At 46.9% G+C, this 15000-nt stretch overlaps 1 protein-coding gene across 1 annotated transcript; it reads right to left on the bottom strand.

The window, feature by feature from the left end:
- Nucleotides 1-5318: 5318 nt before the first annotated feature.
- On the bottom strand, nucleotides 5319-14640 carry LOC130220481 (choline O-acetyltransferase-like; the record flags this gene model as incomplete). The annotated part of the gene is made up of 12 exons (XM_056452757.1): nucleotides 5319-5794; nucleotides 6082-6219; nucleotides 6302-6364; nucleotides 6445-6586; nucleotides 6666-6788; nucleotides 7043-7290; nucleotides 10646-10815; nucleotides 10932-11136; nucleotides 11354-11519; nucleotides 13908-13961; nucleotides 14109-14227; nucleotides 14449-14640. Coding segments are annotated over 12 exons (1857 nt in total), but the record flags the coding sequence as incomplete, so codon positions are not given.
- Nucleotides 14641-15000: the final 360 nt, after the last annotated feature.

Raw genomic sequence — 15000 nt, 5'->3', positions numbered from 1 at the left:
TGCTGGAGATTCAGGAGTCCAGAAAACACACACAGATCTGCACTGCTCAGCTGACCCTGGATCAGATGTCAAGTGTTGTCTCCATTATTATCCTCTTCTGTTCCTCATCTGCAGTCGTCTGAGCGCAGGTCTGCAGCTCTCCTCCTCTGGCCTTCATCATCAATGCAGAGTTCAGGAACTATGAACAGGTGAGCGTTACTGTGTGTGTGTGTGTGCGTGTGTGTGTGTGTGTGTGTGCGCGTGTGTGTGCGCGTGTGTGCGTGTGTGTGTTTATCAGGCCTCAGTGTGTGTGTGTGGAGTCTGGACAGTCAGTCCTGCGGCGCTCACAGGTCTCTGGATCAGCACAGATTGATTATTGATCCAGCAGTGGTCGGTGTCTCCGCTCCGCCTGCAGTCTGCTTCAGGTTCTGGAGGTTCTGAAGGCCTCATTTCTACATCTGCGGTGTTGCGCGCACACACACACACAAACACACACACACACACTATATTAGGAATATTGAGCTCCTCCTCAGTACAGTGAGTTGTGTTGTTGAGTTCTCTTCATGGGGATCACTGCGCTGCGTTACTGTTACGGGACTGTCTCTGACCCGGCGGAGGCTTCATCTCTAGCAGAACTTGCAGAGCTTTTCTTCTTGTTTTGGATCTGCACCTTCATTTACCTTAAAATAAAGTCTATAATACTAATACTAATGTAGGCTACTGGGCTCTTCTGAGAACTCCTCTCACACACACACACACACACACACACACACACACACACACACACACAGATGACTGAGAGTGTGTGTGTGCTGTTAGTCTCCTCAGCTCAGTGACTGAGTGTGATGGAGTCTAGAATCCTGGTGTCCTGTTCTTCATGTGTTCTTCATCCTCAGAATCCTCCAGCACTGCAGAAGTGTGAGCTGAAGCCGTCCTGCTGTCTGTCTGGAGTCAGCGCTCGCTTCATTCTGCTGATCATTCTCTAAACACTCATCAGCCAGCCTTAAGAAGAGCTGAGGGAGAGAGTAACGCAAAGATCATCACTGAATGAGCACAGATGGAGGAGCCGGTGTGTGTGTGTGTGTGTGTGTGTGTCGCTGCTTCATTATCTATATGGCGATCTTCCTCTTCCTCTTCCTCTTCTGTTTCCAGGATCATTAGCTCTCTCTCTCTCTCTCTCCTCCTCAGCCAATTACTCTCTGAAACAGCAGAAGACCGTCTGACGTCTCCTTCAGAAATGCCAGCGTGGTCATTACGAGCAGCTCTTTATCCTAAAACATTCTCTGCTCTTCTGTAATTGAGAGATTTTAGGAGCAGCGCTGTCGCATTAAGGCTTATTTTATCCTTCAGGATGTCAGGAGCTCAGCGCTGATTGCTCTCCGGGAATGGAGGAAACCACTTTAAAAGTTCTTCATCCTCCAGTTTGGGCCTTAATGAATTGTTTGTGTGTTGATGGGCTTCATGCTGGTGCAGTAAACAGACGCTGGCTGTGTTTCCCTACAGCGGTGTTGAGCTTATTTAGGAATACTGCGTTAAACATGCGTGATGGAAATGCCAAGTGCAGACGTCTAGAGAAGAGCAGAAAAACAGCAGCACAACTGGAGGATACAGCCTCACCTGAGACGGTGTGGAGAACACTAATACAGAGGACAGAAGAGATTCTGAATTAACCTTGACCTGTGTTTCAGAGCAGACAGTATTAATGTGTATTCATGTGTTCCTCATCAGTATTATCGCAAAGCGAGTGTGATCAGTAATGTGTTCCCCGCTCTGTAATGCTGCTGTTCCCTTTCACAACACTTAAAGGATATTTAGGGACTGAAGACACCTGAAGACAAGTGCTGAAGTGTTTCAGGTGTAATTCTGTCCCATTCTTCCTGCAAATAAGTCCTAAGGTGGGCAACAGTACGGGGTCTTCACTGTCACATTTTGTGCTTCAAAATGCTCCACACATTCTCTATTGGAGACAGGTCGGGACTGCAGGCAGGCCAGTCCAGTACTTGTATTCTCTTCCTCCGCAGCAGGACTGTGTGTAATGTATGCTGAATGTGGTTCTGCATTGTCTTGTTGAACTCTGCATGGGTGTCCCTGTAGAAGAAGGCAGCATATTGAGCTCCAGAATCTCTCTGTACTGTTCAGCATTAATGGAGCATCACAGAAAAGCAGGTTACCTTTGCCAAGGGCACTGACACAAGCCCAGACCATGACACACCCTGGCTTCTGGACTTGTTGCTGGTAACAGTCTGGAACTTTTCTTCTTTGGTCCGGAGCACACGGCATCCATTTCTCCCCAAAAACACCTAAAACACTGCTTCATCTGAGCACAGTACATGTCTCCACTGTGTGATGGTCCATCCCAGATTCCTCTGAGCCCAGAGAAATGGACGGCACTTCTGGACACTGTTAACATAGGGCTTCCTTTTGGCACAGTGCAGTTATCTCTAGCGTTTGTGGATGCGACTCTGTATTGTGGTACTTGTCAAAGGTTTACAGCAGTAGTCCTGAGCCCATGTGCTGATCTGGCTTATAGATGAATGAGGATTCTTGCTGCAGCGCCCCCTGAGGGGTCGGAGGTCACGGTTGTTCAGCTTAGGCTTGCGCTCTTGTCCTTTACGCACTGAAACTCCTCCAGATTCTTCAATCTTTAATGATGTTCTGCACTGTTGAAGGTGAAATATCCACATGTCTTCCTCTCTTTCTCTGAGGAACATTGTGTTTACACAGTTCACTCATTTCCTCTCGTATCTGTGCTCAAACTGGAGATCCTCGGCCCATCTCTGCTCCTAAAGGACTAGACCTTTACTGATGACCAGATCATCATCACACTCACCTGTGAACATCAGCTGTGTCTCATCACATCATTATTCAGCAGGTCACCTGATCACTGCCCTCATCTGCTCCTGTTCAGCTGTTTCTGGAGTGTGCTGCAGGAGCCGTCATTGGGTTTGGGTTTATTTTGACAAAACCCCCAATAATCCTCAAGAGGAACACATTAACCTGTATGGAAACAGCCGCTGAGACACTGATTGTCGGCTTTTTGTATTCTTGCAGTTGATCGGGTCAGTGAACAGAATGATTGACAGGTGCTCATCAAACTCTGACACTGTCTAGCACTGATGGTGAGCTGCATATACATCAGCTCAGCTCTGCTCTGCGGCCTGATGAGGATGATGATGATGATGATGATGATGTAGTTTCACTGGATGTACAGCCGCTGTATCTCACTGTGCACGAGCAGTGTTTCAGCATCCGCTTCACACACAGAGACGGAGAACATCTTATGTATGTGATAACCAGCAGTTTATACTGGAGAACAGCATGCTAATCTCTCATGTGCTGACACTGATCAGGCTAACGTCCACACGGTTAGCTTTATATCATCTGCTGAAGCCTCTGTGTTTCCTGCCTGTGTGTGTGTGTGTGTGTGTGTGTGTGTGTGTGTGTCCCTCTACAGCGGAGTGTCAATATATTGATTACTGACCTTTCAGTCCTTTATCTGTATTGCAATAAAACACGTTTGAGTTGACTGAAGATAATCTTTATTAATATACAACATTTCATCACAACACACTGATAAAGACACACACACACACACACACACACACACACACACACACACACAGAGAGAGGCAAAAATGACACAACTAAGATGCAGAAAGGAAGCAGCATCATGTATGCACCAGTGACTCTTCTAATAGTGATGAAGAGGATCCAGCAAACATCAGTACACAGCATCAGGACAGCAGCGACTCGACTCACACACACACGTGTGTCTGTTTGGGGTGTGAATAATCAGCAGTGTGTTTGCTCAGACAGTGTTTGATTTGGTGCACACTCCAATAGTAGCCCCCGTGTGTGTGTCAGAGCACAGGAGCACGTCCACATCCTCGAGTAATGTCCAGTGTGTCTGAACTCTGAGGTGTGCTTTATATAGAGCGTCTCTCAGTGTGTGTGTGTGTGTGTGTGTGTGTGTGTGTGTGTGTGTGTGTGTGTGTCGAGTCTCAGACACTAGAGTCTCTTACTGAACATCACGTGTGTTTACTACAGGTGTGTGTTTCAGCAGTCTGTGTGAGCGGAAGTCTGTGCTTTCACACACACACACACACACACACACACACACACACGCACACAAACGCACACACACCTATATAGATCAACATACTTCTAAAACAGTTTATAATAGAGCTGTAAATATAATGGCATGCTGGAATCACACAGGAATATGTGCAGGTGTGTATGAAACATACGAGACCTTCCTCACACAAGAGCATATGACTACACACCTTTGAGGAGACCAGCGATACTGTGGTCAGTGTGGTGTTACTGTGGTGTTACTGTGGTCAGTGTGGTGTTACTGTGGTCAGTGTGGTGTTACTGTGGTGTTACTGTGGTTAGAGTAGTGTATTTAGTGTGGTGTTACTGTGGTCAGTGTGGTGTTACTGTGGTGTTACTGTGGTCAGTGTGGTGTTACTGTGGTGTTACTGTGGTCAGTGTGGTGTTACTGTGGTCAGTGTGGTGTTACTGTGGTCAGTGTGGTGTTACTGTGGTGTTACTGTGGTCAGTGTGGTGTTACTGTGGTCAGTGTGGTGTTACTGTAGTGTTACTGTGGTCAGTGTGGTGTTACTGTGGTCAGTGTGGTGTTACTGTGGTGTTACTGTGGTCAGTGTGGTGTTACTGTGGTCAGTGTGGTGTTACTGTAGTGTTACTGTGGTCAGTGTGGTGTTACTGTGGTCAGTGTGGTGTTACTGTAATGTTAGTGTGGTGTTACTATGGTTAATGTAGTTAGTGTAGTGTAGTTAGTGTGGTGTTGCTGTGGTGTAACTGTGGTCGGTGTGGTGTTACTGTGGTTAGTATAGTGTAGTTAGTGTAGTGTTACTGTGGTCAGTGTGGTTTTACTGTGGTTAGTGTAGTTAGTGTTGTGTAGTTAGTGTGGTGTTACTGTGGTCAGTGTGGTGTTAATGTGGTGTTACTGTGGTTAGTGTAGTATGACTGTGGTGTTACTGTGGTTAGTGTAGTGTAGTTAGTGTGGTGTTAGTGTGGTGTTGCTGTGGTCAGTGTGGTGTTACTGTAATGTTAGTGTGGTGTTACTATGGTTAATGTAGTTAGTGTAGTTAGTGTGGTGTTGCTGTGGTGTAACTGGTCGGTGTGGTGTTACTGTGGTTAGTGTAGTGTAGTTGGTGTAGTGTTACTGTGGTGTTACTGTGGTCAGTGTGGTGTTACTATGGTTAATGTAGTTAGTGTTGTGTAGTTAGTGTGGTGTAGTTACTGTGGTCATTGTGGTGTTACTGTGGTTAGTGTAGTGTTACTGTGGTCAGTGTGGTCAGTGTGGTTTTACTGTGGTTAGTGTAGTTAGTGTAGTGTAGTTAGTGTGGTGTTACTGTAATGTTAGTGTGGTGTTACTATGGTTAATGTAGTTAGTGTAATGTAGTTAGTGTGGTGTTGCTGTGGTGTAACTGTGGTCGGTGTGGTGTTACTGTGGTTAGTGTAGTGTAGTTAGTGTAGTGTTACTGTGGTTAGTGTAGTGTAGTTACTGTAGTGTTACTGTGGTCAGTGTGGTGTTACTGTGGTCAGTGTGGTGTTACATGGACTGGTGTTCTGCTGCGTCTCTGTGGTCAGTGTGTTTCATGCACAGGTTCTTCATGTCCAGCAGTGCGACCTGCAGCTCTTCTGCTAGCCGATCTGAACAGGTTTCTTTATTCTCTCTGAAACTCGACACCGAGAACACGATGTGATCCGGCTGAGGATTATAACAAATGCCGTAGCCGTCTGGAACCACTGGACCATAGCAGCAGAACATCTCCATCTCAGTGGGAACCTGGAGGAAGACACAGCACACAGCACATGTAGTGTATTTCTCCAGCGTTTGACCCTGCTGCCACGTCTACAACACTGAACAGGCGCTGTGAGCAGTCTACAGTAGCATGCAGGAACACCACACAGGAAACCCTGAACTCTCAACAGAAATGCTGGAGTCTGATTGGTCAGCGGCTCCTCATGGAAAATGATTCTGTCTGTCATCTGCAGTCAGATATGATGTGTGTGTGTGTGTGTGTGTGTGTGTGTGTGTGTGTGTGTTTGTGTGTGTGTGTGTGCTGCCTGTACCTGACTGGTGGACAGGATGAAATGGTTGCTGATCTTATATGTTTCATCAGAGAATATGTCCGGCATCTCCATCTCCATCTGCCTGGCCATTTCCCGCAGTCCCAGTAAGTGATTGTCCATCCCATTCCCAGTGACAGCCTGCAGAGGGGGAGAGATGTGCATGTGTGTGTGTGTTTGTGTGTGTGTGTGTGTGTGTATGTGTGTGCGCGTGTGTTCTCACCATCAGTGTGACCTGAGCCTGAGCGTCTGCAGCTGCTCTGAGTTTCTCCATCTTCTCGGAGTCCTGCAACACAGACAGAGTCAGTCGCACCAGGTGACGGGGGTGGAGCTTCAGCTGACAGACAGATGGTCAGACAGACAGACCTGAACTGAAGCTCCGCCCCCGCTCATGGCCGTGCAGAAGCGCAGAGCCTCCGCTGTGGCTGAGCGGATGTTTTCAACACGGCCGAGGTGGAAGCGGCGCAGAGACGCACTCTCATAGGTGGACACCGCTCTACTGTGGGTCCTGCAGACACAGAGGATGGTCAGATAGACAGTAAAGCAGACACACACACACACACACACACACACACAGTCAGTCTGACCTGTAGTAGGCGAGCTGAATGGCCAGCTGGATGAAGCCGTCTGGACTGATGCGCTGCTGTTTGATCAGAGTCTTCCCGAAGGCCGAGAACACACACACACTCATGTGCAGATCCCAGACCAGCCTGCAGGAGGATCAGAGGGTCATCAATACTGATCAGCTGCAGGACCCCCGCTAATCAATCAGTCTGATCAGTGTGTGCTAGCTGAGGATGAGGAGCTGCTGAAGGGTCTATTCCACTGCTGAGAGAGGGGAGGGTGTGTGTGTGTGTGTGTGTGTGTGTGTGTGTGTGTGTGTGTGTGTGTGTGCGCGTGCGTGCGTGCGTGCGTGCGTGCGTGCGTGCGTGCGTGCGTGCGTGCGTGTGTGTGTTCTGCTCACCGCTGCAGCTGATCCGCAGCCGCCGCCAGCATCTCCTCCACCCGTGGGGAACATTTCCACAGTAATCTGCTTGGCTGAGGAAGACCAGCGGTCCGGCTGGAGACGTGTGTGTCGGAGACGTGTGTGTGTTCAAGCTCGTTTACATACGTGTGTTTCAGCACATGTTCAACACACTGCACCAGCACAATGCCCTCGGAGGCAGAGTGTTCACACACCACTCCACACACACCGTCTGCTCCAACCACAAACTGCAACACACACACACACACACACACACAGAGTGTTAAAGTGTGTTAGAGCGACTGAAGCATCACACTCGGCACCAGTAACGCGAGTAAACTACAGTTGTAGGTAAGAGTGTGTGAACGGGTCTGGGCTGCTTGTGTTTCTGCATAAATCAGACAGAAAGTGTGTTCTGATCTTCATCTACACCACAACAACAGAAAAACACACTGCTGCTGATGCCACACACACATCATGTGTGTTACACAACCTCTACACATTCACGGTCAGCGTGGGGGAAAGACTGTCGACCCACTGAACTGAGGTCATTGTGTTTGGGAACAGAGATGAGCTTCTCCAGGTGAATGTGTACCTCGGCTCTAAAGGTCAAACAACAGACACTAAGGTCAAGAGTCTGGAGTCAGATCTGAGTTTCAGTAGTCATGTCTGAGCAGTAAATCAGCACACTATCATCTCACACACACTGCAGGAGTCAGACGCTGTGTCTCCAGTGAGGACTCAGAGAAACTGTTGATGGTTCTATCAGCAGCAGGGTGGATTACTTCCCATAAACACAGTCAGACAGTTCAGAGTATCCACAATCTATACTCAAGTAAAAGTACAAGTACTTGAGGAGTTTTTACTCCAGTAAAGATAACAATTTTAATAGTTACCCCCGCCTGATCTCATGAGAAAACCTATTTTACGTTTTGACAGTTTAGTGGCTAATTCGTACGAAATCGTACGAGTTCAGTCCTACGAAATTGTACGATTTTAAAGAGGAGGCGTGGCACCTAACCCCACCCCCAAACCCAACCGTCATTGGCGGATGAGAAAATCGGACTAAATTGTAGGAGTTAGATCAAACGAATTAGCCACTAAATCAAAAAGTTACGAATTGCCGTGAGATTGTGTTGGTTACTCGAGTAACAAGTATTCGATAAAAAAATTACTCAAGTAAAAAGTTACTAGTTACTTTTAATACACACTCACACACACACACACACACACATACACACACTCACTCATACACACACAACGTTTTTGTTTAAAACTATTGTTCAAATGTTGTATTATTAACAGGTAACAGTGTGAGTAACATGCGCTTCATCAGGTCCTCTTTTAACAGCGGTTCCTTTAAAAGACTTTATTCTTACATATTTTCAGTACATACAGTCCTAGGAATAAACTAAAATACATGAATGTTTTTGATGTACACAGTGTTCAGCATTAATCAGTTCAACCCTCACAGATCTCTCTCTTAAAGGATGATTTAATATAGGAAGCTTTACAGTATTATACTTGTGCAAATACACTCGACTAGTCACTACTGGGGCTCATCTAACTAAATAACTTGTGTTAATAGTCCAAAACTCTTGAAGAGCACCCAGTCTTGTCCTATGAAAATAATGACAAAACATTTTTGATCCACTTCAGATGTTCTGCTGTATTGTCTGTATTCACAGAGATATTGAAAAACTATTCATTTATTCAAATATTCATCATGTTGTGTACGTCTGTGAGGCGTCTGTATCTGTGTGTGTATCCGTCACAGCGTGCTCTTCAGTCTGTTTGGTTTTGTGGTTGTATTAATAGTTTGGAATGCAGCTTTGTTCATGAGCGTGTGTTTTAGGGATCACATGATGAGGGTCTTCATGGATGAGAGAGTATAGGAGGAATAACATCTGTGGACATGTGTAAAATATGGTATAACTATGTTAAAAATACCCCCAAATGACTATTAGTCGAGTTCAAATACCTTTGACACACCTCTACGTGTTTTTCAGGCTGGAGCTGGAATCGATGTCTACGTTGCGGTCAGTTGGATGCAGGCTGCAGTGTGCATCGCATTATGAAACTTTTCTTTTTGACATCTTTCAGTGGACTCAGAGACTGAACTTGACTCCGCAGGTGATCTGATCAGCACATCATTCAGCCATCATTTATTCAGCACAGGCGCACGCTCTAACCGGCAGCAGGAGACACGTCTCTACAGCAATCTCTTACGACATAACCTCTCCAACACGGTGCCTCTCGATATTTACTAACAAACCAAATGAATCATATTAATATTTATTATTTAAGACAGTAATGGAGGAACGCTGTCGAATGTAGCGGAGAGTAACGTTCCTTCTCTAAAAATGTACTTGAGTATGAGTCTGCATCTTTAAATGTACTCAAACAGTACGATACCCAATAATTTACTCACGTAAATGAAACTCGTTACTACCCTAATCTGAGACAGTCACAGCTCATCCAGAACACTGCAGCCAGGATTCTGACCAGAACCAGGAGATCAGAGCACATCACAGCTGTCCTCAGGTCTCTACACTGACTCCCAGTTACATTCAGAATAGAGTTTACAGTATTATTACTGCTCTATAAATCAGTAAAGGAGCTCAATACATTACAGATATGCTGACTGAACACAAACCCAACAGATCACGCAGATCTTCAGGATCAGAGAAACTAGAAACTCCAAGAGTTCAGTCAGAGCAGGGGGAATCAGCTACTAACAGCGCCCCCTGCTGCTGGAATCAGCTTCCAGAAATGATCAGATGTGCTCCAACATTAGACACACTCACATCAGGACTGAACACACATCAGTTTAGCTATGCCTTTACTGAATGAGCACTGTGCTACAGCACACACACACACACACTGTTGTGTCTCTCCTCACTCGTTTCTAACCTGTTCAACACACTTCATCTGCTTTAATCACTGTGTTTCTGTGTTGTTTTCTGGTCTTATAGACTTGTCTCTCTTATTCCTGTTCCTGATGGTCAGCACTGCTGCTGCTCTGCTAGCTGTGGTCGTCCTGTGAAGATGACTGCAGGACCCTCCATGAGGGAAGGAGAAGCCTAGAGTCAGCTGAAGACCTGCAGAGAGCTCTGGCTCAGGAGAGGAGAGCTGCAGAACAGCACCATCAGAAGCTGAGCCCAGCTGTGAGCTATGCTGGAGGGCCGTCGGGGTTTGGGGCTGTTTGCTGCCGCAGGGTCTGGACGAATCGCTGTCGTCAATGGTAAAATGAGTTCCTGCGTTTACCAGGACGTTCAGCAGGAACTGTTAGAGCATCTGACCACCAGCTGCAGCTCAGCAGAGATGGGGGATCCAGCAGGAGAACGACCCAAAGCAGAGGAGAACATCAGCAACAGAACAGCTTCAACAGGAGAACACACACCTCCAGGAGTGGCCCAGCCACAGTCCTGACCTCAACCCCATTGCATTGCTTTCAAGGTAACTTTCCTCAGCACTACTCAGATACGCACACACACTCTCTCACACACACACACACACACACACACACACACACACACACTCTCTCTCTCTCTCACACACACACACACACACACACACACACACACACACGCTGTCAGTTACCTGCAGGGGTTTGTCGTACCAGCGGTTTCCTCCGTTTCTCTCTGGTCCTCCGCCGTGCAGGATCAGTGCTGCTCTGTCTGCGGCACAGGGTTCGAGTCCCGCCGGCTCGTCCAGACACACCACACACACACACCGCTCCATCAGCTCCAGAGAACGCCTGTTCTCCTCCTCTGATCAAACACACCAGAGCATGCAGACAGCCCTCAGTCTGTGAGTGTGTGTGTGTGTGTGTGTGTGTGTGTGTGTGTGTGTGTGTGTGTGTGTCCACATGTGTGTGTGTGCGCACCTGTAAGCAGCTGCTGTCGGGCAGTGGCCCAGTCTCTCCTGCAGGCAGCGGTCAGTAAGCCCAGCGCTGGCTGCTGCTGCTGCTGCGGTGTGTGTGTGTGAGTGTGTGTGTGAGTGTGTGTGTGCTCAGTGATCCACAGCAGCTGATGCTGGAGCTCCGACTGGCTCAGGGTCCTGCAGCCGACCGACAGGTTCAGCACGAAGAACTGCACACACACACACACACACACACACACACACACACACACACACACACACACACACACTGCTGAAGTCTGACAGCCGTGTTCAGCTCTTTGCTCAGTTGTTCTGTGTTGCGCTCAGTAATCTGATGGAGTCGGTTATTGATTTCTGGTGGTGTGTCGATCTGATCGGGTTATTGATTTCTGCTGCTATCCCTCACACACACACACACACCCACACCTGGTTCCTGCAGGCCACTATGGCATGTGGATCTGCAGGTGAGGGCTCTGCGCTGATCAGTGTGTCCTGCTGGAGTTCGGCCCGTCTGTAGCAGCTGAAGAGACGCTTATACTGATCCATGCAGAGCGGGACACCCGACCCAGCAGAGTCCAGCGGCAGACTGTCCCTGCAGCACACACACACACATGCATATAAACAGACACACACATATAGGGCTGGGTATCGAGTTCGATACTTTTTAAGCACCGCCCGAATCGTCTCGATACTACAGAGTATTGAAAAAATCATTTTCGTTCGGTACCAAATTTCGATACCCAAGGGTATAATCTTGTCAACGTCAGTGAGCACCACTTGGAGAAAACCTGCATCCTTAACGTGCCCTGATCAAATGCTGCTGATTGGCTGCGCTGCGGCGAGGCGGTCTTGAAAATCAGCAGTTTACAGCGGTTACGCCCACTCGCGCAGAGCTTGTCAAATTATCAAACAGACATACAAAATCAGGTAACTTTAGCACTTCCTGCTTGTGTACTGTTAAAGTTTAAGGCCCCGTTTACACTGCAGATAAATGTGACCCAATTCAGATTTTTTTGCTCATATGTGACACAGACCGGATCTGTTTGATGACCGTGCAGACAGAAAAAAAACGCATGTATTCGGATATTCAGCGATCGGTTTCAGGTCTCCTTCATATGTGGAAATAAATCAGATATAAATCAGATATGTGACAATGCGACTGTCATGTAAACAGGCAGATCGGATTTATTGAGGCATTCTGTTCTCATCATTAAACTTGTGACAATGTGGTGCTTCTCCGCGGTTTAATGATGTAGAAGGAAGAGCGTGTGGGGAGATTCCGACACGGTAAACAACAACAACAGAGGAAACATGGAGGAAAGTGGTCAGTCGCCACAATGTGCTCCCACCAGACCTGAGATCTCTCTCACACATTCCTCTGAATGATGGAGGATATCATACAGCATATAAACCATAAGGGCAAGCTGTGATGACAGCCCTTTCCCACCTCCTCCGCCTCAAAATCATTTTAAAGTTGGGCGAACTTCGTGTTTTTGTCGCTAATAATACACTCACTGCGGGCTCTGAGTGTATAAAGTCACTCACTTTATTCTCTCCAACAACACCAGTGCGCACACAGGCAAAGGCTACATCTTCATCTACACACACACACACACACACACACACACACACGCGCACACATCAGGGCCATACCATTACGTAAACTGCGTGGGGGTAAATCTGGACTGAACCATTCACTGCTTATATTACGCTTCACAGAGCTATAAACAAGACAGTTTCTTCCATCGTGGCTAGTGTGGCACATATGTGAAAACCCGCGTTTATGCATGCATCGTAAATTGAACGGCAAGTGTAAAGTCATGAATTGGATATGGGTCACAATTAAAAGAACGTGTAAACGGACAGACGAAAAAATCAGATATAGGCAGTATCATATGTATACGGAATTGGGCATCAAGACCTGACAGTGTAAACGGGGCTCAAGTTTGCGCAGGGTAAGTTTATTCATCCTTTTTTGACCTAACGTACGCTGTGTAACGTTATGTACTGTCTCGATGGCTTTAAATACCTGGCTAAGTTGATACTAAAATGCTTTAAGGTTAACAGTAAATGATGAAGTTTACCTCACATTAAACTCATCTTATATAAATGTCCTTATCCTTGGCTGCATTAACAGTTTAGCTTTCATGTTTTCTTCACATTAATGTTATAGTCTCTGCTCCTGCTGACCCTGGAATTAGGAGACCATCAAGTGATAATCCATTTACACTGGCAGAAACAGTACAAATGAACAAAGAAAGGAAAGATGAATGCCACAGGGCCGTTACACATTTTATTGTTAAAGGTTTGCTGCCTTTTTCTACTGTGGAGAAAGATTAGATTTACTGGATAGGCATTTTTCAATGCCTGGAAAGGAACCAAAAACATAGTTAAAATAAGTCCATGCGATATAAGTGGTTCAATCATAATTATATGAAGCTGCAAGAATACTTATGAGCGCAAAGTAAACAAAAATAACTTTATTCAATGATTTATTCATGGGAGGATCAGAAAGCTCTTGGATTAAATCCAAAATATCTTCATTTGTAGATAACTAATGACAGAATTTCAATATGGGGTGAACTAAACCTTTAAGCAGCAGTAAGCCTCATAAATACTTAAAACTGATTGACTTAAAACTGCTTGAACTTTATTAAAACGGTTTGCACTAATATATTGTGTTACCTACACTGTTCATTTTGTGCTTTTGTTCCTTTGTTTACTGGTCTTAGAGATACGCCTGCTGTGAAAAGGGTCACGAACATCCTGAAAAAATAAAACCAAAGTTTGTCTGAGATTATGTGTCATGTAATCTTGTTAAAATATATTTCTTAAAATAAAAGTATCGTTCGGAATCGGTATCAAATTCAGGGTATCGGTATCGAAAATTTTAGAACAATACCCAGCCCTACACACACACACACACACACACACACACACTCAGTGTTGCGCTGGCAGCAGTTGAACTCCTCTGCTTTACCTGTCCACTGCAGCCTTCAACCCAGAAACACCTAGAATGAGACGAGCCGCAAACCTGAAACACACACGCGCACACACACACACACACACACACACACACACTCCTTTAAAATCTGACCCTGCTGTAGTTGAGGACAGCAGAGCCATTGTATGTGTGTGTGTGTGTGTGTGTGTGTGTGTGTGTGTGTGTGTGTTTCCTCACTCCAGACGGTCTCCCGGCTCTCTGAAGGCCTGTATGGGCAGCACCAGCGCTGGACTGGAGTGTACGGGCAGGGGGAGTGTGTTCTTCAGGTACATGTCCTCCAGCCACAGCTGGTTCACCTGCACACACACACACACACACTCGCTGAGCCTCCAGAACAGTGAATATGAGGACGAGGACACACACATTACGTTAGTGAAGCTGTTATTGATCACATTAGCAGCTGAGATGATCAATATCCCCCGATCACCCATTAATGGTCTGTTCAGTGAGCTGATCACTACAGAGGGAGTGATGCTGAGGTATGAGTGTGTGAGTAGCTGAGTGTGTGGTTGTGTACCCAGTTGTGTGTGTGTGCTCGTCTCTCCAGCAGGCGTCTCTGCAGGGTTTCTCCTGCTCCTCCTGCTCTCCTGAACTCCTCCACTGCTGCTGATGTTCTGCTGAACTGAGCCTCCGACACCAGGTGCTGCACCGCCCGCAGGTACCACACCAGAGTCTGCTGGAGCCCCGGGACCGGCAGCGGAGGAGGAACCTGCAGGAGGAGGAGGACAAGAGGAGGAGGAGGAGGAGGAGAGGAGAGGAGGAGGAGGAGGAGGAGGAGGAGAAGGAGAAGGAGGAGGAGGAGAAGAGGAGGAGGAGAAGAGGAGGAGGAGAAGGAGAAGAGGAGGAGGAGAAGAGGAGGAGGAGGAGGAGAAGAAGAGGAGGAGAAGAGGAGGAGGAGAAGAGGAGGAGGAGGAGGAGAAGAAGAGGAGGAGGAGAAGAGGAGAAGAAGAGGAGGAGGAGAAGAGGAGGAGGAGGAGAGGAGGAGGAGAAGGAGAAGGAGAGGAGGAGGAGGAGAAGAGGAGGAGAAGAGGAGAAGAAGAGGAGGAGAGAAGAGGAGGAGGAGAAGGAG

The sequence above is a fragment of the Danio aesculapii genome, unplaced genomic scaffold (genome assembly GCF_903798145.1).
Source record: "Danio aesculapii unplaced genomic scaffold, fDanAes4.1, whole genome shotgun sequence".
Classification (NCBI taxonomy): Eukaryota; Metazoa; Chordata; class Actinopteri; order Cypriniformes; family Danionidae; genus Danio; species Danio aesculapii.
This window is presented reverse-complemented; position numbering and strand designations above follow the sequence as displayed.